A 27219-nucleotide genomic window follows, 5' to 3' on the forward strand; every position below is an offset into this window, starting at 1 on the left:
CGCCTCTCCTTCCAGTTCTCTGCTGCCAATGACTGGAACGAACTGCAAAAATCACTAAAGCTGGAGACTCTTACCTCCCTCACTAGCTTTAAGCACCAGCTATCAGAGCAGCTCAGAGATCACTGCACCTGTAAATAGCCCATCCAATCTACCTCACCCCCATACTGTATTTATTTATTTATCTTGCTCCTTTGCACCGCAGTATCTCTACTTGCACATTAATCTTCTGCACATTCTACCATTCCAGTGTTTAATCGCTCTATTGTAATTACTTCACCACCATGGCCTATTTATTGCCTTACCTCTCTTATCCTGCCTCATTTGCACATACTGTATATAGATTTTTCTACTGTATTATTGATTGTATGTTTGTTTATTCCATGTGTAACCCTGTGTTGTTGTATGTGTCGAACTGCTTTGCTTTATATTGGCCAGGTCGCAGTTGCAAATGAGAACTTGTTCTTAACTAGCCTACCTGGTTAAATAAAGGTGAAATAAATAAAAAAGAACATTGACATCAAAAGTAGAGAACCTCGCTACAGAGAGATGTTCAAAACTGAAAACTCAGTTGAGCAACACAGACCATGTTTCAGTCACAGTGGACATTTGGTCCGACCGGAAGATGAGGGGGTTCCTTGGTGTCACTGTGCACTGTATGGAGAAAGATGGAGAGAGGATACAGCTCAAGTCCAATCTCTTGGCCTGTGACCGCTTCAAAGGCCCACACACGGCCGAAAGAATCTGTGAGCAATTTGAGCCCATATGTGGTGAGTACAGCATTGAAGATAAATTTCACAATATCATTAGTGACAATGCTGCCAACATGAGAAAAGCATTCATGGTGTGTTTCCCCATTGAACAAGAAGATGAAGTACATGACGAAGGTCACCTTGATGACCCAGAGCTCTGGAATGACCTAACCCTGGAAGACCAGCAAACAGTGGATGCTGCTATTGCAAAAAAAACAGTGCTTGCAGTGTTTTGCCCACACTCTCCAGCTGATGGTGGGAGATGGCTTGAAAGAAACAAAAGTGATGATTCCTCTTTCAAAGTTATCAAAAATCAGCTCACTGCTACATACAAGCACAACATTCATGTGTTTGATGCTGAATTTGGGGAAAGAGGCATCCCTGCTGCTGTTAACACAAGGTGGAACTCAACACTGAGACAAGTGAAGACAGTTATCCAATATGACCATCTAAAGATCAGTCATGTTTTAGAAAAGGCTGGGCATAAGGAGTTGTTGGGCACAATAAGTTGTTGTTCACAGTATGGGAGTGGAATAAGTTGAAGGAGTTGTTGTTCACAGTATGGGAGTGGAATAAGTTGAAGGAGTTGTTGTTCACAGTACGGGAGTGGAATAAGTTGAAGGAGTTGTTGTTCACAGTACGGGAGTGGAATAAGTTGAAGGAGTTGGTGGACATCCTGAAGCCATTTGGAGAAGCAACAGATATGACACGGGGAGAAGATAGTCACAATCAGTTCTGTTGTTCCCTCGGTCCTGTCCATGATTTCACCACCTGGAGCAGCGGAAACCTCAAGTCCATTTCCTGAGCGGCCTGGTCAGAAATCTCCAGGCATCCCTGAACAAAATATTTATTGGAATCTTCCATGTGAAAATGGCCAGAACTCAAGATGGAATCACTGCCCCCTTTTCAGATCCAGTCTACCTCAAAGCAGCTGCCTTGGATCTGGCTTTTTCTCTGATGTGGGTGGAGCACCATGTGCTGGTCAAGGAGGAGGTGGCACAAAGAGTGAAAGGTAAATATTGAGTTTAAAGTAACTTTTTCTCATCATTTAAACCAATTGACTGCAACAATAATACTTTTTCAGTGTAACCACCTGCATCACTAATACTCTAATACTGGCCTTTTTGTTTCTGCTATGCTTTTACCTGTTTTGCCAGAACTGATTCTGCAAGATGCTACAGGGACTGAGCAAGCTGTGCCTCTTGTTGATGAGGAAGAGCGAGAGGACCATAGTTTTGGACAAGAAGAAGGGCTGTTTGCAGCATACTGTAAGAGGCAGAAGAAAGCTGTTGGGACCACTCCAGCACTACTTTGACATATGCAAAGGACAGAATGCCCTCTTGTAGAGGTCGACCGATTATGATTTTTCAACGCCGATACCGATTATTGGAGGACCAAAAAAACCAATACCGATTAATCGGATGATTCATTTTTTTATTTATTTGTAATAATGACAATTACAACAATACTGAACTTATTTTAACTTAATATAATACATCAATAAAATCAATTTAGCCTCAAATAAAATGAAACATGTTCAATTTGGTTTAAATAATGCAAAAAGTGTTGGAGAAGAAAGTAAAAGTGCAATATGTAAAAAAGCTAACATTTAAGTTCCTTGCTCAGAACATGAGAACATATGAATAGGCTGGTGGTTCCTTTTAACAAGAATCTTCAATATTCCCAGGTAAGAAGTTTTAGGTTGTAGTTATTATAGAAATTATAGGACAATTTCTCTCTATACGATTTGTATTTCATATACCTTTGACTATTGGATGTTTTTAAAGGCACTTTAGTATTGCCAGTGTAACAGTATAGCTTCCGTCCCTCTCCTCGCCCCTACCTGGACTCGAACCAGGAACACATCGACAACAGCCACCCTCAAAGCAGCGTTACCCATCGCTCCACAGAAGCCGCTGCCCTTGCAGAGTAAAGGGAACAACCACTCCAAGTCTCAGAGAGAGTGACGTTTGAAACGCTATTAGCGCGCACCCCGCTAACTAGCTAGCCATTTCACATCGGTTACACCAGTCTAATCTCAGGAGTTGATAGGCTTGAAGTCATAAACAGCTCAATGCTGGAAGCACAGCGACGAGCTGCTGGCAAAACGCACTAAAGTGCTGTTTGAATGAATGCTTACGAGCCTGGACACACTAGATAAACTAGTAATATCATCAACCATGTGTAGTTAACTAGTGAAAATGATTGACATTGTTTTCTATAAGATAAGTTTAATGCTAGCTAGCAACTTAACTTGGCTTCTTACTGCATTTGTGTAACAGGCTGTCTCCTCGTGGAGGGCAATGTAATCAGGTGGTTAGAGCGTTGGACTAGTTAACTGTAAGGTTGCAAGATTGAATCCCCGAGCTGACAAGGTAAACATCGTCATTCTGCCCCTGAACAAGGCAGTTAACCCACCATTCCTAGGCTGTCATTGAAAATAAGAATGTGTTCTTAACTGACTTGCCTAGTTAAATAAAAGGTGTAAAAAAAAAACGGCCAAATCGGTGTCCAAAAATACCAATTTCCGATTGTTATGAAAACGGCCCTAATTAATCAGTCGACCTCTACCCTCTTGTTCTGGGCAATGAACAGAAAGGCTCTTCCTTCACTGTCCCGAGTAGACATCAGGGTCTTTGCAGTGCCTGCCTCCAGTGCTCCGGTGGAGCGTGTCTTCAGCCATGGTGGCATCATACTGCGTCCTCATATGACTTAAGACTTTTATCAAATTTGGTATTTTGCAAATGCAATGTGTAGAGTATATCTGGAGAGAGCACTACAATATTTTGTTGTCTCTCATGGCTACCCATGTATTTCCATGGAAATAAAGTTTATTTGGAAAGTAATAAATATATATTTTTAAAAGCATTCATGATTTGCATAAATGTAATATACTATTACATTTGGTGAAGAGCACATTATGACTTGTTTAGGACTCGAAACTTGACTCGGACTTGCCTGTCTTGGCTTGAGTGCTAAGACTTACTTGTGATTTGGTCCCACCTCTGCAGAGTTCCACTACGATCATTTAACAGGGCTTATAGTCATACTTTGTCAACTGATCCGTCACCACATTTAGCTATCAGAGGAGAGACATACTGCTATGGGAGCAAACATAAGCAAATGAGACAGCGCATACAGTCAACATGTACCAATGACTCCATTCAAAAGAGTGGCAAATGTGCTCACAGGAAAAGGGTTGCAGGTAGCCTCGTGGTTAGAGCGTTGGGCCAGTAACTGAAAGGTTGCTAGATTGAATCCCTGAGCTGACGAGGTAAAAATCTGTCGTTCTGCCCCTGAACAAGGCAGTTAACCAACTGTTTCTAGGCCGTCATTGTAAATAACAATTTGTTCTTAAAATGACTTGCCGAGTTAAATAAAACGTTACATAAAAAAAAATATGCCAGAAATGGATGGCGCCAAGTTAGCAGACAAATGTGTATTTAAGAAAAGCACTCAGACTTATTTGATATGTTCTTGTCACAAACACGCTGGCTATGCCATGGAGGTCCGTAGTACTGGTTTAAGATTTATTGTGGTGTTGGTCATATCTTTACAGAGGTTATATACAAATTAGTAATATAGATGGAGTTCGGAAAAAAAAAAAAAAGAACTAAATACTTTTATCCCAATATAAAAAAAGTGTGTTTTCCTTTGTTGTATAAGAAAAAAATAACTGATTTAAATTATATAGACAACTATCTTGATTTTGATTTATTCTATTTATTCTTAAAGCTAGATGAAAGAAACATGTATCCACACTTATTTTAAGATGTTTTCCAGTTAAGACATCTTAACAGTTTCAACAGAAAATGTAACATCTATAAAACACCCTGGACTAGTCCTTTGCACATTTGTTTCTGTATTCAAAAATACAAATTAGACTCAGTTTCAGAAAATCTGACTATACCATACATTATCTGCTTCAAGCCCCTTAATCCCAGTTTGATTACTAAAGTCATCTTAACCTCACTGATGATTTTGAGATCTATGTTTACATTTTTCACAAGCTAGCAGTCCCGCCGTTGAATATATCCTCCAAAAAATAGAAACCCTCTATCGAATAATTGCATCCCTGTATAATGAAAAAAAAACACAGAACTGATTGACAGATTTTAAGCAGACAAAATTGCCCCATTTCACATAAAAATTATCACACAACTACCTGATGTAGAATAACAAAATGGGAAAATTTAAAACAGAAAATGAGGATTACAAATCTCCAACTGCGCTCCCAGTGAAATGAAGAGGTTGTACAGAGAAGATGTCACACTTTGCCCATGGCGACGTCACTAGGGCTCACAGATCAAGGTCTCCACCACAAATTTGCTCTCAAAGTGACGGATCTTGTGGCAGTTGAGAGCTTCACGCTTCTGCATACCTGTAATGTGGGAGATGGGAAGGTTAAATTGCTGATCTACGCCTAACAAAAACCTGTATAAGATGCCACAATATGGTGGTTGGTTGTTCATACAGGCTCAGACTCATTGGGAGTAAAGAGATGAGCCAGAAACACTACATGACAAAGTATGTGGACACCTGCTCATTGAACATCTCATTCCAAAATCATGGAGTTGGTCCACTCTTTGCTGCTATAACAGCCTCCACTCTTCAGGGAAGGCTTTCCACTAGATGTTGGAACATTGCTGCGGCGGCTTGCTTCCATTCATCTACAAGAGCATTAGTGAAGTCGGGCACTGATGTTGGGGGTGATTAGGCCTGGCTTGCAGTCAGCGTTCCAATCTAGCCCAAAGGTGTTCAATGGGGTTGAGGTCAGGGCTCTGTGCAAGCCAGTCAAGTTCTTCCATACCAATCTCAATTGGACATTGCCTTTTGCACGGGGGCATTGTCATGCTGAAACAGGAAAGGGCCTTTCCCAAACTGTTGCCACAAAGTTGGAAGCACAGAATTGTCTAGAACATAATTGTTTGCTGTAGCGTTAAGATTTTCCTTCACTGGAACTAAGAGGCCTGAACCATGAAAAACAGCCCCACACCATTATTCCTCCTCTTCCACCAAACTTGACATTTGGCACTATGCATCCGGGCAGGTAGCGTTCTCCTGGCATCTGCCAAACCCAGATTCATCCATCGGACTGCCAGATGGTGATGCATGAGTCATCACTCCAGAGTACGCATTTCCACTGCTCTAGAGTCCAATGGCGGTGAACTTTACACCACTTTAGCCAATACTTGGCATTCTTAGGCTTGTGTGCAGCTGCTTGGTCATAGAAACCCATTTCATGAAGCTCCCGACGAACAGTTCTTGTTCCAATGTTGCTTCCAGAGGCCGTTTGGAACTTGGTAGTGAGTGTTGCAACCGAGGATAGATGATTTTTACATGCTCCAGCACTCGGCGGTCCCGTTCTGTGAGCTTGTGTGGCCTAAACGTTTCCACTTCACAATAGACCAGGGCAGCTCTAACAGGGCAGAAATTTGACTAACTGACTTGTTGGAAAGGTGGCATCCTATGACGGTGCCACATTGAAAGTCACTGAGCTCTTCAGTAAGGCTATTCTACTGCCAATGTTTGTCAATGGAGATTGCATGGCTGTGTGCTTGATTTTATACACCTGTCAGCAACGGGTGTGGCTGAAATAGCAGAATCCAGGGTGTCCACATACTTTTGTATATATAGTGTATGTCGCAATGCCCATTTGGTAGTTTTGTTAGACGTGTGTGTGAATACTTGCACGTGTGTGTGAGTAGTGTGTTAGGTATGGGAGGTCTAACTGCGTACTTAGAGACCAGTCAGTCATGAGCTCAAGCTAAAAAACGGCTGAATGTAAGAGAAGCCCATTTCCTTTGGGCATGTCAGCATAATTCTTCACTTTTCCAAAGAACTATGAAGCGTGCGCAAGGTGTGATGTATGGTATGTGTGTGTATTTATGCAGGTGTGTACTGACCCAGGATCCTGTCTCTGCGCTGAAGCTTATAGGTGTCCTTGCCCTGGCAGAGGTTGTTGATGAAGAATCCCAGTTGTTCCACGTTGTCCAGGCGCTCTGTCACCACCATCTCCTCATGGACCAGGTAGGACTGGGGCATGTAGGCACCAGCCTCGGGAAGAAAGAGGAATACAACATTGAATTAACACATCCTATCATTAACATCATGAGATACTAAGTGGTTCATTTCAAAAACATTTAAATGTCAGTCTCTCTTACAACATTGTAAAAACAGTATAAGGTTACATTGGGTACCCAGACGAGTGCGTAAGAAATCGAATGTATTACTATCATTATTGTAACATGGTTCATAAAGCAGTTCCTGTTACCTTGATGTTGACCAAAAGCTCCAGGAAGTCATTGGGAGGCATGACGATGGAAGTGTTGAGGGGGATGACATAGCACTTGTTCAGGAACAGGTCCAGGTAGGCAGTCAGTTTCTGTGGAGAAGCACCAATAGAACAGACTAAGATAACGACCTTAAGAAATGCCACTGAACACAAACAATCCATGGTCTGTGGATTGTTATCCCCACAGAAACAAACAGGGGTTAGCAAAAAACAGCCTGGTTGAAGTTTTCAATTCAGTCAAGTCTTACCCTGTGGAAGTCGTGGACGATGTCGGCGGGGTCACCGTCTTCGAACTCGGGCACGGGTACGTTGATGAGAGCCACATCCTGGTCCACCAGTATGCGGATGTTCTCCTGGATCATCTTAAAGCTGGAGGGCAGGTCCAGCTCCACATCCTCCTCCTCCTGGGTCATCATTGTCTCCTCATGGTAGTTCACAATGTCCTCCTCTCGGTACTTTGCCCCACACACAAACACCCTGCCCTCCTGGTGGACACAGAATACATTTATATTCCCACTTTTCACTGCATGGAGCTCTGCCCTTCGAGCAGAATGTATCTTTTGCCATGTCAAATAAAAACTCTAAACATATCATGTATTCAAATACAATAAATACAACATTCCAATCCTGCCAGTTACAGTATTCAATAACCCCTAGATAAACACAGGGGTCAGAGTGGTCCAGTCTCACCTCCAGGATGTAGTACCTGTAAAGGTAGGCCCCTCCCACAACCACGCCAGACAGCATCAGGGCCAAGCCCAGGCACACGCACCAGCACCAGGCCTTGGACTGCTGACGCACTGGCAGAGCCACCTCCGGATCCTAAAGAAACAGAGGGAAGAGGCCGAATGTGAGGCAAACAGACATACACACACTGTATTTTCAGGTTTTTAAGTCACTCAATCCCTCATCTTTCTCTCTTGAAAAACTTCTGCCCATCTCTAACCTCTCCTTTCTCTGCCCTCTCTCTCCATTCATTTCTCTCTCTTTCCTTTTCCACCTCACCCCTGTGTTCAAGGCAGTGTAGGAGGGATGGGCACAGCCACACTAGATATGAGAGTTTTGGCAACACTCCTGGTTCAAAACAACAAAAAGAGGTAAGGTTTGTTCAGAGGGGGTGCAGCACATTGGCATGGCGAGCGGAGACGAAACAAAGGCAGTGTTTAAGGAACGGATGAAGGGGGCTTCATTCTCCCCAAAGAGGCACAGAGCAGGGCGAGTGATGATGCAAATCAACAAAAGCACAGCAAGAGAGGGAGACGAAGAGATAGAAAGCAGAAAAAAAAGGTAGGAAGAGTAGGAGAACAGAGAAAACAGAGGGTGGGGAGAGTAGACCATCTACAGTGTATATTCCTAATGCCTTGACATTATTGCAGTCAATTTGTGATATAGAAAAGGCTAGGAGATGGGTTTGATCCTTGGATCTTGGTGTAATACAGCTGGTCTTAGCTCTATTTAAAAAAAAAAAGCTTGTGAACTAAAACACTAGCACTTGACTCACCCCAGACACTCCCAAACGTCCTGGGAATTTCAGATGGGTCAAAGATCTAAGGAGGACTGCAAACCACCCAAAGGCCCTGCTTGCTATAATGAACAGCTAAGTGCTCTGATCAACAGCCATGGATTGAGCTGATTGAGGTTGACTGAGGGAGTGAGTCATGTGGACAAACGACACAGTATTTATCAGCAAACATGGGATTTCACGATAAGGTCTCTTCTTTAAAAACTGTCCACCATCTTCGTATCCCCTTGTGAAGGGACTTTCTAGACATGGGTCGACCCCTGGTCTAGCTGACCAAGGTAATGAGTATGGGCATTGGAGGAAAATCATTAAGTCTCAACATTTTTCAGTAATGCCCTGATGGCATATTTCTCTACATTTCAACAATAGGAAGTTCTAGAGCTGGCTTCCGAAGAAACAAGTTTGCTGACTGAGAACATTTTTATTGTTGAGCCCATCTGTACAGTTGAGGAGTATGACTGCATGAGTAAGCGTTTCTGGGTCCAAACAATAGTTTGACAGGAAGAGCCCACATTCTCAACCAAACTTCAGCAGAAAAGCTATTGCACAATGAGAAGCAAGCACTTCGCCCTTCCCAAGTAGTAAGAGCTAGCCTGACCTCAATCAAGTTAATGTCAACACAAATCTCGGAGCAGCAGGGTGGCGTTTCCAGGGAGACGCAAAGCAATAAAGAGAGAGACTAGGAGGGAGAAACACAGGGGAGTAGGCTAATAGCAAAAACCAAGAGGGAGCAAGGGGGAGAGGAACACTAACGTATATCCCATTATATCCACTCTGTTCGGAAGCCTTGGCTGCAAGTCATTTCCTAGAGAGGGCAAAAAGGGAATATTTGAGGCTTTCTGGCTGGTTTAACTTCTAATCTCTTCCCCATGAGATCAAAATGCCAGGGTGGTTTTGCCTTTGCTGACCGAAGGGGAGTTTCCAGGGACAGGCTTCGACTTACTGTAAGAGTAAATAGGGTAATATAATGCACTAAAACAGGAACTTCTGCTTCATTAGCAACAAGAATCTCTGCCAATGACAAAGTCTGATTCAAATGCTGTGGTGGGCCTACCTCACACCATTACGCCCAGTGAGAAAACAAAATCCCCATCATGGATGGTTTTGTAACTGAGTCTGTATGTGCCCAAAGCCATGAACGGTTTGGTTACAATCGTCAGAGTCAGAGGCTTTATTAAAGTTGACATTCATCCCACAACCGCACATTAACCTCAGGTTTTTTTCTCATGTTGAACTTTGATAGTATAAAGCTGCTGCGCTAAAATTAAACTTGGTCTCAGTTTTGTTCCTCCAGTCTGTTCCAATTCACTTCCTCTTCCTTTTGTGTTCTTCTGCTCTGACTATGTTGGTTTCCCCATTTCTGCAGGATGAAAGGGAAGAACATACACGCATCCAGAAGCTGTATGCAGATACTGGACATCAGCGTAAATGTTATCAAGAAACATACTTTTGACCCTGAAATAGACAATATGGGAGCATAGCTTAGTGTACACTGCAGAAAACCTAGTCAAGTGTCTTAAAGGCCCAGTGCAGTCAAACGTTTTAAATACACTGAACAAAAATATGAACGCAACTGTTGGTATCATGTTTCATGAGCTGAAATAAAAGATCCCAGAAATGCTCCTCATGCACAAAAAACATCTCAGATTTTGTGCAGAAATTCTTTTACATCTCTATTAGTGAACATTTCTCCTTTGCCAAGATAATCCATGCACCTGACAGGTGTGGCATATCAAGAAGCTGATTAAACAGCACGATCATTACACAGGTGCACCTTGTGCTGGGGACAAAAGGCCACTAAAATGTGCAGTTGTCACACAACATAATGCCACAGATGTCTCAAGTTGAGGGAGCATGCAATTGGCATGTTGACTGCAGGAATGTCCACCAGAGCTGGTGCCAGAGGACTGAATGTTCATTTCTCTACCACAAGCCGCCTCCAACATCATTTTAGAGAATTGCCAATATGTACAACCGGCCTCACAGCGTCTAACCAAGCCAGCCCAATAACAGCGAGTTTTCAGTTACCCCTCCCCACTCCCAGACAGTCCTATCAAAATTGATGCTTGAGAAATTGTTCATAGCTAGGAAGCTACTATTTTTATTTCATTTATTCAATTTTAAAAACAAATCACAGTAAGGTTCTTAATTGTAACCCAGACATGATTTGATATTGAGATAAAAAAAAAATGGCTGCATTGGACTTTTAAAAATACTGGATGTGCTGTACTTTATGTAGCCTAATATTGTCCTATACTTTAAGCATGTTTACTCTCCCCTCAGACAGCTAAGCCCCCTCAGACCACTGGCTCTAGGCCTACATCTGGGGCTGCAATCACATCACACAGTCACGCTAGGGTGATGATCAATGCTTTGTCTGTGTGTCCAAACCAGTCACACCAAGGAAACCACTACACACGAACACTTGTGCTCCCTCTCAGATAAATGCTATTTCTGCCTATGGTACAATGAGACGCCACATTAACTGTGTGTTTCTGAGGCTTGTTGTGTCTTTATGAGCTTCAAATTGTTGTTGTGCGTGTCCTCGTCTTTCTCTCTTTGGAAAAGCCACTACAGACAAACACGTATGCATCGCCTTTGACTATGTTATCATTGTGGTTTCACATGGTATAGAGGGCGTCATATGCTATGCTACATAAGTTGGGGGCTATGTGTTTAAAAAGTGTTGTTTTGGCCTTATTTCTCCCTAGGGCCTTGAGGGTGAACTCAGCTGCTTATGCTTCTTCTTGTAAGAAAACGAAATAGGTTGCGTCAGAGCCTGCTCTCCCTTGGCTCAGCATCTTCTTCCAGCCTCTACATCTGTTCCGAGGAAAGGATGTCCCTCAGCTATGGGTTCCTGCAAGTTTCCACATGCTCCCCAACCTGCTGATGCCACAGATAACAAGGATACAGCAGGTGTGGCCAAGTTTCCAGTATGCAAACTACCTGGCCTAGACTAATTCAGTGGTACTGACCGTCTTCATAAATCAAGCCATGCTGTATTACCACTGCATTTACAACATCAAAAATAACAATTGCAAACGGGAGAGGAGTACAATTTGTTTTCTATAGTATGCCTCTTTTTAAATTCCCTAACAAGGAGAGAAAATACTTCCCCTTCTACTTTCGAACTGACACAGCATCTTAATTCTAAAGTTCAGGAATGTAACACCCTGAAAAGAGGTAGAATTTCAGTAGCTCGGAGACAGGTAGTGTTTTACTGTGACCGAGGAAGAGCTCACATTGCACAGGCAACTAAATCCTAATCTTCTTCCTTCTCCACCCCAACATGCCCAGAATATATCCTCAGTAATGCTCAGTGAATTTATGGCCAGCACGTCTTATTTACGAACCTTTCTAACCACGTTAGGGCTAGCAAATTTGACCAATCACACACTATTTCTGCATAAAACGGTCAAATCATTGCAATATTATAGCATAAAACTGACCCATCAAAAGGTGGGCTTGTAATTTCAACCAATCACTGCACATGTACCGCATAATATGGTTCAATCAAGCTCCGAAGGTTTTCCCTCAGCGCATTTTCGCGACCAATCGCCATGCAAAATGTCAGAATCCCTGAAAAATCATGGGGGGACTGACTAGGCCAAGTCTATGCACTGCTGAATATTCGTCGCTCCTACTTTGCATTCACTTCCATACAACAAGGCATTTCCCTCCCATCTATAGAGACTGCTAATGACACATTCAAAACAGTCAGTTTGAACTTTCATTCTATTGTACATTTGCATGCTCCATCCATGATTTACATGCAACAGTTTATGCATTTATGTACCAACGTGTTGCCAAGGTTGTCTAATAACAACTAGCTCAGTAAGTAGCTGATGCGTTCAGCTGACAGGAAAAGACTGAGGTGCTAACTCGATATCAGATCTGCTTCCGTATTCAAACATGCCGACCACAGACATACCCTTGAAAGTTGCCTAGTCGAGGCCATGCAAACTACATAGGGGGGGGGGGGATCTGCTGACAACCACATCACTTGACTTCCTAATGTCAACTCTCTGTGGGGAGCCATCTTGTTTATAAAGTGGCTAGTAGGCAACTTGGAAAAACAACATGCGTTTAGCTAGATCTACTGTTTCTATAACTAGCCGTCTTTTGGTCATATCTTAGCCACACAGGCACACTAGTAGGTTTAACTTGACAAAGGTAAGGCAAATAACAATACCACATTCTAGGGGTGCCTCTGTGTTGTTAAGGGGTGTATGTCATTATGAAGTTGGCCTATATTTACATAATATTACTGAACTGTCAAGTGGTTGCAGAGCAGACTCAGGCGTGCTATTGGTCGAACCCTTGACAGCACATAGGACACACCCTCGCCCTGTGCCTGCTGCCAATCACTCTGCCCCTGTAAATGAGAACATGTTCTCAACTGGCCTACCTGGTTAACTTCTTGGTGACAGGGGGGCAGTATTGAGTAGCTTGAATGAATAAGGTGCCCAGAGTAAACTGCCTACTACTCTGTCCCAGGTGCTAATATATGCATATTATTAGTAGTGTTGGATAAAAAACACTGAATTTTCTAAAACTGTTTGAATGATGTCTGTGAGTATAACAGAACTCATATGGCAGCCGAAGACAAATCCAACCAGGAAGTGGGAAATCTGAGGTTTGTAGTTTCATTTAAGTGATTTCCTATCCAATATGCTGTGTCTATGGGGCCAGATTGCACTTCCCACAGCTTCCGGCAGATGTCAACAGTCTTTAGAAAATTGTTTGAGGCTTCTATTGTGGAAGGGGGTTGAATAAGAGCTGTTTCAACAAGTGGACTAGGCTGTGGCCAATCAGTTGTTTACTGCGTGGTCACACGGGTGCGCCGTTCCTTCTTTTTCCTCTGTAATGAATACACTATTGTCCGGTTGCAATATTATTGAAGATTTATTATAAAATGACCCTAAGGATTGATTGTAAACATCATTTGACATGTTTCTACAAACTGTAATGGAACTCTTTTGACTTTTTTTCTGGATTTTGCGCTCATGCATTGTGCCTTTGGAATAGTGAACTAAATGCGCGAACAAAACGGAGGTATTTGGACATACATATGAACGTAATCAAACAAAACAAACATTTATTGTGGAAGTGGGAGTCCTGGGAGTGCATTCCGACGATGATCAGCAAAAGTAAGTGAAGATTTATAATGCTATTTATGACTTTAGTTGACTCCACAATTTGGCGGGTAACTGTATGGCTTGCATTTGTGGCTGAACGCCATTCTCAGATTATTGATTATTGTGCTTTTGCCGTAAAGCTTTTTTGAAATCTGAAACAGCGGTTGCATTAAGAACAAGTTTATCTTTAATTCTATGTAAAACATGTATGTTTCATCAAAGTTTATTATGAGTATTTCTGTTATTTGATGTGACTCTGTGCAATTTCTCCGGATGTTTTGGAGGCATTTCTGAACATGGCGCCAATTTAAACTGAGGTTTTTGGATATAACTTGATCGAACAAAACATACATGTATTGTGTAACATTGAGTCCTGGGAGTGTCATCTGATGAAGATCGTCAAAGGTTAGTGATTCATTTTATCTATATTTCTACTTTTAGTGACACCTCTCTTTGGTTGGAAAATGTCTGAATGCTTTCTGTGACTAGTTGCTGACCTAACCTATGTTCTGCTTTCGCCGAAAAGCCTTTTTGAAATCGGACACTGTGGTTGGATTAACGAGAAGTGTATCTTTAAAATGGTGTAAAATACTTGTATGGTTGAGGAACTTTAAATTATGAGATTTCTGTTGTTTTGAATTTGGCGCCCTGCACTTTCACTGGCTGTTGGCGAGGTGGGACGCTAGCGTCCCGAACGATCCCAGAGAGGTTAAATAAAGGTGAAATGAAACCTGTTAAATCAGGCAGAGTGTGAACAGAGCCAACCCTCCCACTGTCCGTCTCTCACGCCATCTGATGAGCTACTGACCAACACATTCCCTTAGACGGCTTCCCTAGCCAGGCGAGCGGCATCCTGCCAGCTGGGAAGTGGTGTAAAAACACCTCCCTCCATTTTATGGAGCATTTTCACCTGAAACTTATCCCAGTCTTTTACCAAAAAGGCTCAGACTTGAGTTTCCACTTTCCATGGACCGTCTCCAGTCTCATGGCATCGGTGGACCTGCTCCGACTTGGTGCCACGGCCTGGCCACCGGTTCCTTTCATCTGGCTTCTACAATACAATGAATGGCTAACTGAACATTGGTTAAACACCTTGTCTTGTTGTTGATTCTGCTCGCCCAAAGTCCTGTATCACTCTTCTGATGGAAACACAGTTCCCGAAAAATAACACTAGAGCTTACATTAACATAGACACTGGCAACACACTGGTGTGGGTTAAGTCTCAGGTGAAGAATTCCTCTGAAATGCATTTGAAGCCTATGCCTGCCTAGCTAACCTGAAAGCAAGCTGCCTATTGGGCCCAAGAGTAGGCTACTTTGGTCATCTTGCTTTGTCTCTAAACTCATCCGAGTGAACATTTGGCCAGCAAGAAAACACTGACTACCCCAAATAAAAACAAGATAACTGTCCCCTAAACTACCCCAGAAAGTTCAAAGGAGCAAACATACTGTATAGGGTGATTCAATGCCAGCATGGGCTGATTTTTGTTTTGTGGTATTAGACTGTTCTGGCAATTGTCACATAGAACCTTCATTGGAAGGTTGTTTGATATGCTTTTTTTGTAACACAACCAACCATACACACAACACCTTGGTCTCATGCTCCTAATAGCGGGCTCTAAAATATGGAGTATCGCTACATTCTGAAATACAATTTCACATCCATATATTCAACATGAAAACGATTAATATGTTGCTATGTGCATAATAGCAAAATATAGGGATTGAGAACAATGCCGCAGAGGCAGCAGCATCAACATCCCTGTGTTTTGAGAGAAATGTCTGGGTTTACAGGTGTTGCTCGCGGTTTGAGCAAGAAAACAATAACCGATTCGGTAAATTGAACAAAGTGCTGTGCATAGCCAATATATGAAGGGCCTACATATCAACTTTCATAGCGAATGCTTTTGTTCATATGTTTTGTGCGTATTAATTTAATATTGCCAAATGCATCAGTAAAAAATATTGCGCCTCTAATGGAACCCTTGCTGTTGATAGATTGCAAAGCAGCATAAAACTGTCCTAAACGTTTGGAAATAAGTTCACTTTCGCATCCATAGGCTTTAAATGCATCTCAAGTGCATTGTTCAGCTCACATCTAAAGGCTGGGGGTCATTTAGGATGTTGTTTTTTCAACAGGACAATGACCCAAAACACACCTCCAGGCTGTGTAAGGGCTATTTGACCAAGAAAGAGAGTGATGGAGAGTGCTGCATCAGATGACCTGGCCTCCACAATCTCCTGAACTCAACCCTATTGAGATGGGTTGGGATGAGTTGGACAGCAGTGAAGGAAACAGCTAACAAGTGCTCAGCATATGTGGGAACTTCTTCAAGACTGTTGGAAAAGCATTCCAGGTGAAGCTGGTTGAGAGAACGCCAAGAGTGTGCAAAGCAGTCATCAAGGCAAAGGGTGGCTACTTTGAAGAATCTCATATTTGTTTAACACTTTTTTTTGGTTAATACATGATTCCATGCGTTACTTCATAGTTTAGGTATTCACTCATTCTACAATGTAGAAAATAGTCAAAATAAAGAAAAACCCTGCAATGGAGTAGCTGTGTCAACTTTTGACTGGTACTGTATATATATATATACCGAAATATACAGAATATCTACCGAAATAAGCTAGATATTGCTTCTGTTGCCTGTTTGTTTAATAGCCTTCTGATTCCTTGAGCACAAAGCCTCATGCAACGGCAAAATGTTGGGTAAAGCAATTTCACAGATTTGGCGGTTTTTAAATCTTTGCTATGCTGTAATAAAGGCTTTAAAAAAGAATTAGTTAGAACAGACTGCTATTAGGTATAATTTATTTAGTGTTGTTTACACTGTTCCAAACAGGCATAAAAATACTAATCTAACAGCACCTGTTTGTCACATAATATGCATGCAGCTCTCACTCCTATACTCCTTTTTCTTGATCTCATTGTTATTATTATAATGATCATCATTATCATAATGTCGTTATCATTAGTAGGCTTTGTATAGTATCATTGTATAACCACCACCTAGCTGTAGGCCTAAGCTGTTTAGTCTTAATAACGTAACTTCAATATATAGGCTACTGCATCAAATCAATCATTAATTTGTTCATCCATCAGAACATACGAGACATTCATGCTTTGAAATACAATCAAGTATTTTCGTTTTAAAATTAAGGGAGCTTTGAATGCATGCAACTGTTTTTAGTCTGCTATAATAAAGGCTTTATAGAAAAAAAATTCCGTTAGAACAGCCTCTCTGGTACACATATTTAGTGTTGTCTAAACTGTACCAAATGGCCAGAAACAAAATACTATTGTAATCTAACAGCAACATAACTCACAACACTTACTGCTATACCCTCCTTTATCTTGATCTCCAGTAGTTTCTACAACTAAGTAAAATGTCTTCCATAGATCTGACTTCACCTTTCCCTCCTGAGCAACCAGTAAACATTCACCCATTTCAAGTTGCTTTCATGTTCTCCGCATCCATTTTGCTGTCGACATTACTGTGTTTGGAGTTTGTTATAACCAATTTATTGATGTGATTATGATAGGCTATAGATCAGGCCCTATTGGTCACATGCATGCAATGCTCACATGTTTCATGTAAAGAGAGCAAGGGTTGAGGGAATGGTTTTCCTAAACAAATTAGGAATTTGAAATGTTGCAGCTTCAGCACAGAGAGCGCAATAAACACTTGCTGTGCTGTGGTGCCTTTTCTCTGCAGTAGGGAGGAGAGCGAGACAACGTGTGCCAGTCACAAAGGCACTCGCTGTCATTATTATTATTATTTTTAACAGTGTGCCCGGGCTCTTAAGTTATTTGTGTCTTAATTATTTAATCAATTAGTGTGCTTAAAGCATCAGACAAGCTCAATGCATTTGTAGTTGGTATTATTCAAACATAGGGTGTGTGTCTTTATATGGAAAAATAAGTTTAAACATTTAGACCAATCGATTGGTCGAAAGGACAGAACGACTTTCAGTAGACCCATTTTTTTTTGGGGGGGGGGGGGGGGGGGCCCTAGTTTAAAGAGTATTTTGTGCCAAACCATACATCTAAAAATAAGCTAAATCAAAAAGGGTATTTTGAGACATTTATAATAATATTTCATGTTGAATAAATTAATGTGAACATTTTTTATTCAGAATATACAAATACTCCATATTTTAGAGCACACTATAAGGAGTATAATGACACCAAGATGTTGCCTGTACCATGTATAGTGCAAGGATCATAGTCTTACAAGCGGCATGTATAGGTCTAAAGAGGGCCCACTTTCATTATATTTTTAAATGTGTGATACAATGTAAAAAGCATGTAAAGGTATGCGTGTGGCAACAGCCAAACTTTTTTCCAACAGATATTATCAATAAATACATTCCAATAAGGCATGACATAAGGTATATACAGTGCCTTGCGAAAGTATTCGGCCCCCTTGAACTTTGCGACCTTTTGCCACATTTCAGGCTTCAAACATAAAGATATAAAACTGTATTTTTTTGTGAAGAATCAACAACAAGTGGGACACAATCATGAAGTGGAACGACATTTATTGGATAATTCAAACTTTTTTAACAAATCAAAAACTGAAAAATTGGGCGTGCAAAATTATTCAGCCCCTTTACTTTCAGTGCAGCAAACTCTCTCCAGAAGTTCAGTGAGGATCTCTGAATGATCCAATGTTGACCTAAATGACTAATGATGATAAATACAATCCACCTGTGTGTAATCAAGTCTCCGTATAAATGCACCTGCACTGTGATAGTCTCAGAGGTCCGTTAAAAGCGCAGAGAGCATCATGAAGAACAAGGAACACACCAGGCAGGTCCGAGATACTGTTGTGAAGAAGTTTAAAGCCGGATTTGGATACAAAAAGATTTCCCAAGCTTTTAACATCCCAAGGAGCACTGTGCAAGCGATAATATTGAAATGGAAGGAGTATCAGACCACTGCAAATCTACCAAGACCTGGCCGTCCCTCTAAACTTTCAGCTCATACAAGGAGAAGACTGATCAGAGATGCAGCCAAGAGGCCCATGATCACTCTGGATGAACTGCAGAGATCTACAGCTGAGGTGGGAGACTCTGTCCATAGGACAACAATCAGTCGTATATTGCACAAACCTGGCCTTTATGGAAGAGTGGCAAGAAGAAAGCCATTTCTTAAAGATATCCATAAAAAGTGTTGTTTAAAGTTTGCCACAAGCCACCTGGGAGACACACCAAACATGTGGAAGAAGGTCCTCTGGTCAGATGAAACCAAAATTGAACTTTTTGGCAACAATGCAAAATGTTATGTTTGGCGTAAAAGCAACACAGCTCATCACCCTGAACACACATCCCCACTGTCAAATTTGATTTAGTGGATCATGAAATAATTTAGACAAAATTTATGCATTATGGTTTTAAGGAGGTAGCATTGAATTGGGTACAGTCATATCTAACTGACAGGAAACAGTCCACCTATATCAAATGGTTCGTTTTCTTCCCCTAATGTGTTAACTTTTTATGGCTGCAGGGGCAGTATTGAGTAGCTTGGATGAAAAGGTGCCCATTGTAAATGGCCAGCTCCTCAGTCTCGGTTGCTAAAATATGCATATTATTATTAGTATTGGATAGAAAACACTCTAAAGTTTCCAAAACTGTCAAAATATTGTCTGTGAGTATAACAGAACTGATATTGCAGGCGAAACCCTGAGGAAAATCAAAGCAGGAAGTGACTTCTATTTTGAAAACTCCATGTTCCATAGCGTCCCTTTGCTCCATTTAAAGGGATATGAACCAGATTCCTTTTCCTATCGCTTCCTCAAGGTGTCAAGTCTTCAGACATAGTTTCAGGCTTTTATTTTGAAAAATGAGCAGGAACGATAACATCGCGTCAAGTGGTCACATGAGTTTTGCTCGCGCAACAGAGTTTGGATAGGTATTGCTTTTCCATCTCCTACTGTGAAAGACATTTGCGGTTGATATATTATCGATTATATATTTTCAAAACAACCTGAGGATTGATTATAAAAAACATTTTACATGTTTCTGTGGACATTATGGAAACTACTTGGAATTTGTCTGCGTTGTCTTGACCGCTCTTTCCTGTGGATTTCTGAACATGATGCGACAAACAAACAGAGATATTTTGGATCTAAAAATAATCTTTATGGAACAAAAGGAACATTTGTTGTGTAACTGGGAGTCTCGTGAGTGAAAATATCTGAAGATCAAAGGTAAACAATTCATTTGATTGCTTTTCTGATTTTCGTGACCGAGCTACCTGATGCTACGTGTACTTAAATGTTTTATCGAACGACCGATAAACTTACACAAACGCTTGGATTGCTTTTGCTGTAAAGCATAATTTCAAAATCTGACACGACAGGTGGGTTAACAAAAGGCTAAGCTGTGTTTTCCTATATTGCACTTGTGATTTCATGAATATAAATATTTATTGTATGTAGCGCTATGCTATTCAGCGGTTGTTGATGACACTTATCCCGATATCGGGATTGCAGCCATAACAAGTTAAACTGTGGAATACTGCAGGGAAGCTGCCTTGGGCCACTTCTTTACTTAATATATACCAATGACCTTCCCTATGCCTTGGTTGAAACTCAAGCTACTATATTTGCAGATGATACTACAATTTATGCAGCAAGACAATCGGTTCAACAGGTACAGCAGGCTTTACAAGGAGATTATCAGGAAGTGGGTTTGCCAAAACAAACTTGTTTTAAACACCAAGAAAACCAAAGTTATGTTGGTCTGTTCAACTAGGAAAAGGCCAAAACAGCATGGGATACAATTAAGTATGGGAGGAGTACAAATTGAAGTGGCAGAAACCAAACTATTGGGAGTGCAGCTAGACAACTGCTTATCATGGTTGTCTCAAATAACTAATCCATGTAAAAAAAAAAAAAATGTTTTTATTAAAACAGCATGCATAGTCAGAAGGATAGCTAAATATTTACCAGGAAAAATTATTCAGCAAATAACCCAAGCATTAATTGAGAGTCAGGTGAACTACTGTTCGGTGGTCTGGGGAAATGCATCATCAAGTGAAGTTAGGAGGCTACAGAATGCACAGAATAAAGCAGTTAGGATTGTTTTATGGTGGAGATATGGTTATTCTGTTGCAGTAATGCGCAGTGTTCTTGGTTAGTCATCAATCGACAAGATAATTGAAAAAAAACATGCTTATTTTATTTTATAATATACATAATTTAAAACGGCCAAGTTCTATTCACAACGGTATTCAGTTGGTAAGAGACAGGCATTCCGTAAATACTAGGAATAGATTGTCCACCATCTATCTATGCATTATCCAGACAGAAAAGAGAAATAGGCAAAATAACATTTCGATTTAGAGCAATAAAGAAATTGAATAAATTAACTGAACTAGAAACCTTTCAATATATACATTTAAACATTATTTTAAAACAATTTAAATATAGTATATAGAAATGTTTTGGGACTATAGTAGATGAAGAATCAATATTTTTTAGATTGAGTATTTATTGGGTCATTATGCTAGTATATTATGTATGTTTGTAATAGTGTGTTATATGTGAAAGTGTGTTTGTATTATAAATAGTATTTTAATGTTTAAGGACTCTTGGAAGATTAGTCCAAATGGGGACTAAAAGAGATCCAAATAAAATCAAAATCAAATACAGTGAACATTATTCAGTGAGTCAAAAAACATATCTGTGGATTGCTGAAGCTATACAATTTTCTGTAAAAATTCCTACAGTATTTAGCGACTCACCTTGTCCTCGGGAATGAGGGTTTCGCAGTCCTTTTTCACTTCCTTCTGCCCGAGGGCCGAATTAAAAGATACCTTCACCATCGTGAAATGCACACTTTATTTTATTTCGAAAAAAAGAGAACGACTGTGTTTATCACGTCGAAATTGTTTGGTATCTTGCTGCAACTGCTCCTAAATCAGACGCCGTAGTTTAACACAACTTGTACTGCCTAACTCAAACGCAATAGCAGACAGACTCTTAACTTTTCTTCAGTATTTAGTATAGCTAGATGTGGCTCCGCCTCTTTCTCTTTTTGATGTAACGACCAACAGAGGGCGAGAACAGTCGCTACCAAGCTTTCTTTCCAGACAACAAAATATTAGCTCAATTTCCTGTCCTGCGCAGTGGCGTGGCAACAACCATGGCGGTGGCTGACAAATCTACAAAAGAGCGGTTATTATTGGTACTGGACGATTTAGAGGTGTTATCCAGGTACGAAATGATTATTTTCTCAACCTTTAATAATTGTTATTTTAACAGCCATTCAAAGTATCTAGTTTGTCGCTAATTCAAAAATGCCGTTGCCTACGTTTCTTGTTCTGAGTGTATTGTTAGCGACCTGAGTAGTACCAAAGATTTTTATAACTAAACCAAGAGAGCACAGCGTGTCGTTTCCAATGGGAACAAATGAGCCATAGTGGGCATAGTAGGTAAGGAGGGGTGCAGAGCAAGCACGAGTTAGTGAGATCCTATTGGCGCGTTCTAGCGTCATATGCATATTTACGTTAGGGAACGCCTACTGTAAATTGCGCGTGTGCAATAACTCTTAAACAACTATATTTACAAATAAATACAAACTAAATACAAAAAAGGTAAAGTCTACAAACCTTAGTCCACTCTGTTTATAACAGATTCTAGTTTTGGGAACAGAAAACTGTATTGAGATCAAATGATTTATCGATTTCGCCCACAATCCATCTCGTTCGATCTTCTCCCACTGCCCGCCCTTGGGCTTCATCTCACTACCATAGGTGAGGGGAAACGCCAAGCGGATGCTTCAAATTTATCCATCCAGTGAAATATCTGTCTCATTGTTCTAGCTGTGGTTGTACACGCAGAACCAGGGTCCGGTTTCCCAAAATAATTTTAAGACTAAGTTCATTTTAGAACCATAGTAACATTTTAAGGCTAAATTCAGTTTAGGATTCTAAGATTAATTTATCCTTAAGATGCTTGTGGGAAACCGGTCCCAGAAACGTAGGCATTTATAAATGGGTTTGACTTATTGAATGGACAACCTGGTCTCAGAGTATGTTGTATTATTCTGTTAGTAAATCCGAAACACTCCATATTGTATATGTGACGTTTCTTATGTTATGTATTAATATGTGAATGTCCATCACCCATTTATGATATGTTACAAACTACAATTCATATTATGTTATGAATTTGCTAAATGTACATTACAAATTAGCAAAATTGACAATATTTAACGAATTTGAGAAATGTACAATATGTTCGGAATTTGCAAAACATATGTTACAAATTCTAACTAGGTGGCTAATGCTAGCTGGGTTAGGGGAAGGGTTAGTAAACATGCTAAGTAGTTGCAAAGTAGTATGAAGTTGAAAAAGGGCTAAAGTTGCCCGTGATGAGATTCAAACTCTCATTTCGGTTGCTAGACATTTGCGTATTACGCCCGACAATCCCCCACCTTTCATTTTTACCTTAAGTAACCATCTGTCTTATGAACCATATATCTGAGATACGTACAGAATAATATGAAATGCTCTGAGACCAGGTCTGAATGGATGGTCAGGAGGACTATATTAACTCATCTTTGCAAACGCAATGTTCAAGTAACTGATTAGCATTAATTTATTATCTGGTCATTTTCTCTGTCAAGTATTGTCTTTCAAACTGAGAAGTTCTGTTTTCTCTCCATTATCATGCATGGAAACTAAACCCAATATTACTCATATTTCAGGGAATTGATAGAGATGCTTGCACTGTCAAGGAGCCAAAAACTCCCTCAAGGAGGTGAGGACACTCAGGTAACAGGCTAACCCGAATAATGGACTAAAGGAGCTTAACGTTACTCCGTAGGACCTTAGATATTCTGTTTAAAGGCAAATTGGCTTTGGAAAACAAAACAGCCAAGTAATCTAAACGTGAATCAATTGTGGTACGGTTCTAGAAACATAAATCACGTTAATTTCATATCACGTAAGAACTATTTCACAAATGCAAAATACACATTTAATGTACACTGTTTTAACCGGTTTTATCACAGTTGCAGCCAACAGTATTTTTCAGTAACAACACGTTTGTTGGGGGGGGGCCTTGTCAAATTGAACAGTAATCTGCACCGCTGTCATATATGTTCCATAAAATAAATGTTTATTTTCTACTTAGTTTTCATTGGGAATGCAGATTAAATAATTTTTTATCAAAAACAATCACTTTTGCATGTGAAAACACAATCTTACTTTGTACTACACGTGCTTAATTACGTCACTTTTGTTTTAAGCCGACATTGCCCTGGGCTTTGAACGGAGCACCTGGCTCATGCCAGGAGGCAGCCCAGCTCCAATTCAAATGCAGTCAACTTTCAGCCAGTGCGAACCCCCTAAATTTTTTGGAGTGAAAAAATGCATTCCTCGCTGATATGAAAAACAGGGTCCTTATTCTTTCAAAACTGTATCGCAAGCGATGCGTGTTAATGTTCAGACCGAGCGTTGGGTGTCTTAAACTCCCCCGTACAGAAGATGCCGTCATGACTCTTATGTGTAATGTAATGGAACTGAGAGTCAGGATCAAGGGCTAGTAACAGGCATCTGATTCAACATAAAACTGTACAATGCGTTCGCTATGTAGACAGGTTGGTTGTTTAGAAAAAAAAGACAAGGTTGGCTAAGATAGTTGACAACATGTAAACTATATTTCGTCTCCAATGTTTATTGAAAACAAATACATTTGCACAATAAGCACTTGTTGTCTCTGAAATACATTGTTACAGTTGTGGGTTAGCTAGTGAATTTTAGCCATATTAACATAGATGTGATATCAGTCAAAACAAGACATGATATCAAGAACAAGATGAAACTAGCTGAAACAAGCCACTTATGATTCCCCACATAGCTAGCAACAATGACAAGAAGTAGCCATCTGGCCATCCAGACTCACAACAGCACACAGACTTCTGCCCCATTGAAGCGTGCACATCATTTTCGTGATGTCAACTAACCCGTCTATACCTTTTTTTATTTTTTATGTAGCAATATCGCTAATAGTCACATAATTAAATGTACACTATACCACTAATAAAATGTAGTTCTTATTTTACATGTATTGTGAAATAGGTTTTTGAGTCTGCCTTTTCTCCATACAACTCTGACTTAATAGTATACATTGCAATGTGCATGCAATAGATGTCAGAAGTCTAAATGGATGTGTTTTGCTGTGGGCAGATCCTGGAGCTGCTGGTACAGAGAGACAAAGAGTTCCAGGAGCTGATGAGGGTGGCCCATGAGCAAGGCAAGGTGCACCAGGAGATGCAGGTCCTTGAGAAGGAGGTGGAGAAGAGAGACAGCGACATCCAGCAGCTCCAGAAACAGCTGAAGGAGGCTGAACATATACTTGTGAGTACAGCAGAGCTGAGGACAAATTAGAAATCCTAAAGAGACTATAAAATGGGTCACATTTTAATAACATGCAATTGGAACAAAACAGCACTTTGTTTCTGACTTTGATTCAACCTAACCTTTTTACCCAAACCTCTCTTCTAGGCAACTGCTGTATACCAAGCAAAGGAGAAACTGAAATCTATTGATAAGGCCAAAAAAGGTGAGCCTGATTTTTCACAGCATTCATCTGAATAGCCGGAGAACTTTATGATAAATACTACCAAAGATAATACATGGAACTAAAAGTACTGTTGTCTTTCAGGGAGCATCTCCTCAGAAGAGATCATCAAATATGCCCACAGGATCAGTGCCAGCAATGCAGTCTGTGCCCCTCTCAACTGGGTACCAGGTATGTCCTGTTTCTGCCCATTTGAGCTTCTGTTATGCTGTCTTCGATGCCCTCTATTTTTCAACCCCCACCCCCCGCCAGATCCTCCTTCCCTTGCATGTTCCTTCTCACCAGACTGGAAATTCCTCTCAGTACTGATGGGGAATATTTGAACCTCAGTCTCTCTCATAGCCGTCACTTGCATTCACAATACTACTGTAATTACTCTTCAATCAACTTCATGGCATATTCCTTATAACAGGTGATCCGCGTAGACCATACCCCACTGACCTGGAGATGCGCAGTGGATTGTTGGGTCACATGAGCAACCTGCCAACCAATGGCGTGAATGGACACCTCCCTGGAGATGCACTGGCAGCTGGGAGATTGCCAGGTATGCTTTCGGTTTGTGTGGTTCCTCCTTTTGACAAATGGAATCAACTGTTTTTGTCTTCTCCTGGGATCTGTGTGTTTTGATATGTTTCTGTGAAATATACTGTAATACTAACCCTATCACTGTTTAATTACTCTTTCTTACCTCCCTTCATCAGATGTGCTCACCCCTCAGTACCCCTGGCAATCATCAGATGTCTCAGTGGGCATGCTCCCTCCTCACCATGGCAACGACTTTGGGCTGGAGCCCCCCGGCCACAACAAGGAGAACGAGGACGACGTGGAGGCCATGTCTACAGACTCATCTAGCAGCAGCAGTGACTCGGACTAAGTGTGTGTGTCTGTCTCTGTCTGCCCATCTGTGTGTGTATATCTGACTCTGATTTGGGAATTGGACACACCCAGTACCTCGTAGACCCAGCTATTCATCACACCCATAACATTTACGATAAGCATCAGTTGATACAGGTTTAGCTATCCAATATAGCAAACAACTACATAGAATCCAGAGAATATTGAGAGATTCTCATCTCATGGTCTTGTTTTTCTCTGACCCTCTCTATTACCGGCTTGTTGATGAGACATTTGTACAACACTATCTGTGATCCCCAATGTAATATCACCAGCTCTCTCTAAAGTCCACTGTTTCAGTTCAGGGTGTATTCATTAGTCAGATTCGGTAATGAAAAACGGTTTGCGATGAAAACAAATGTTTCTATTGACAAATTTGGGTAGGTCCCGTTTCGTTTGGTTCCTAGAGTAAAGGTTTTCGTTGCAAAATGTTTTGTAACAGACCAAATGTTGTGCAATGGAATCCGACTAAGGAATACACCCCAGGGAAATGTCTGGTACTACGTGACTGATAACAGACATACATACTCCTTTCGTTTGCTATCAGGTTCCCCTTTATTTGTTTCTTTGCTGTTTTTTTTTTTTTTAGACTGGCAATGGGGAATAGTGTTGAAAAGTACATGTACCTTTTGTGTAGGAAGGAATATAACAGTATTTCATAAAAAAAAAAAAAAAAGTTGATTCGAACCCAAGTGCTCCTTATCATCTCTGCTATTGCTGAAAACATGTCACCAGGAGTGGATTTTGACATTGTAGTTGCACTTACCTGAGTTTTTTTACTTTCTTTCTTTTTTTTCCAAAAGTAAAAACTGCTTATTTCAGGCAAGATTCATCAAGCACACCTTATATTCTTTATATTGAAAAACTGCATATTAATTGACTGACTTGTTGCTCCATGTGTAAATAAGGCTGTATATATTGTAGTTTTTTTCAGGCTTGTAAATAAATACAACTTTTGAGTAAATACTTTGTGTGGTGCTGATATTCTTGATATAATTTGACAGGACATTGTATAATAAGTTATACGT

At 40.6% G+C, this 27219-nt stretch overlaps 2 protein-coding genes across 2 annotated transcripts; one reads left to right on the plus strand and one right to left on the minus strand.

Moving 5' to 3' along the window:
* Window positions 1–4260: 4260 nt before the first annotated feature.
* LOC110520342 (integral membrane protein 2B) lies at window positions 4261–21847 on the minus strand. Its single transcript, XM_021597597.2, has 6 exons — window positions 21454–21847; window positions 7735–7866; window positions 7293–7529; window positions 7024–7134; window positions 6656–6806; window positions 4261–5130 (listed from the first exon to the last, which is right to left on the minus strand). The coding sequence occupies exons 1-6, from the start codon at window positions 21532–21534 to the stop codon at window positions 5042–5044; spliced, it is 801 nt and encodes a 266-aa protein (XP_021453272.1). The 5' UTR covers window positions 21535–21847; the 3' UTR covers window positions 4261–5041.
* med4 (mediator complex subunit 4) lies at window positions 21805–27157 on the plus strand. The gene is made up of 7 exons (XM_021597598.2): window positions 21805–21925; window positions 23421–23487; window positions 24904–25074; window positions 25222–25279; window positions 25382–25468; window positions 25710–25841; window positions 25999–27157. Exons 1-7 carry the CDS (start codon window positions 21855–21857, stop codon window positions 26169–26171), a joined length of 759 nt encoding a protein of 252 aa, XP_021453273.1. The 5' UTR covers window positions 21805–21854; the 3' UTR covers window positions 26172–27157.
* The last annotated feature ends 62 nt before the right edge of the window (window positions 27158–27219 follow it).

Source organism: Oncorhynchus mykiss, chromosome 3 (genome assembly GCF_013265735.2).
Source record: "Oncorhynchus mykiss isolate Arlee chromosome 3, USDA_OmykA_1.1, whole genome shotgun sequence".
NCBI classification, from domain to species: domain Eukaryota; kingdom Metazoa; phylum Chordata; class Actinopteri; order Salmoniformes; family Salmonidae; genus Oncorhynchus; species Oncorhynchus mykiss.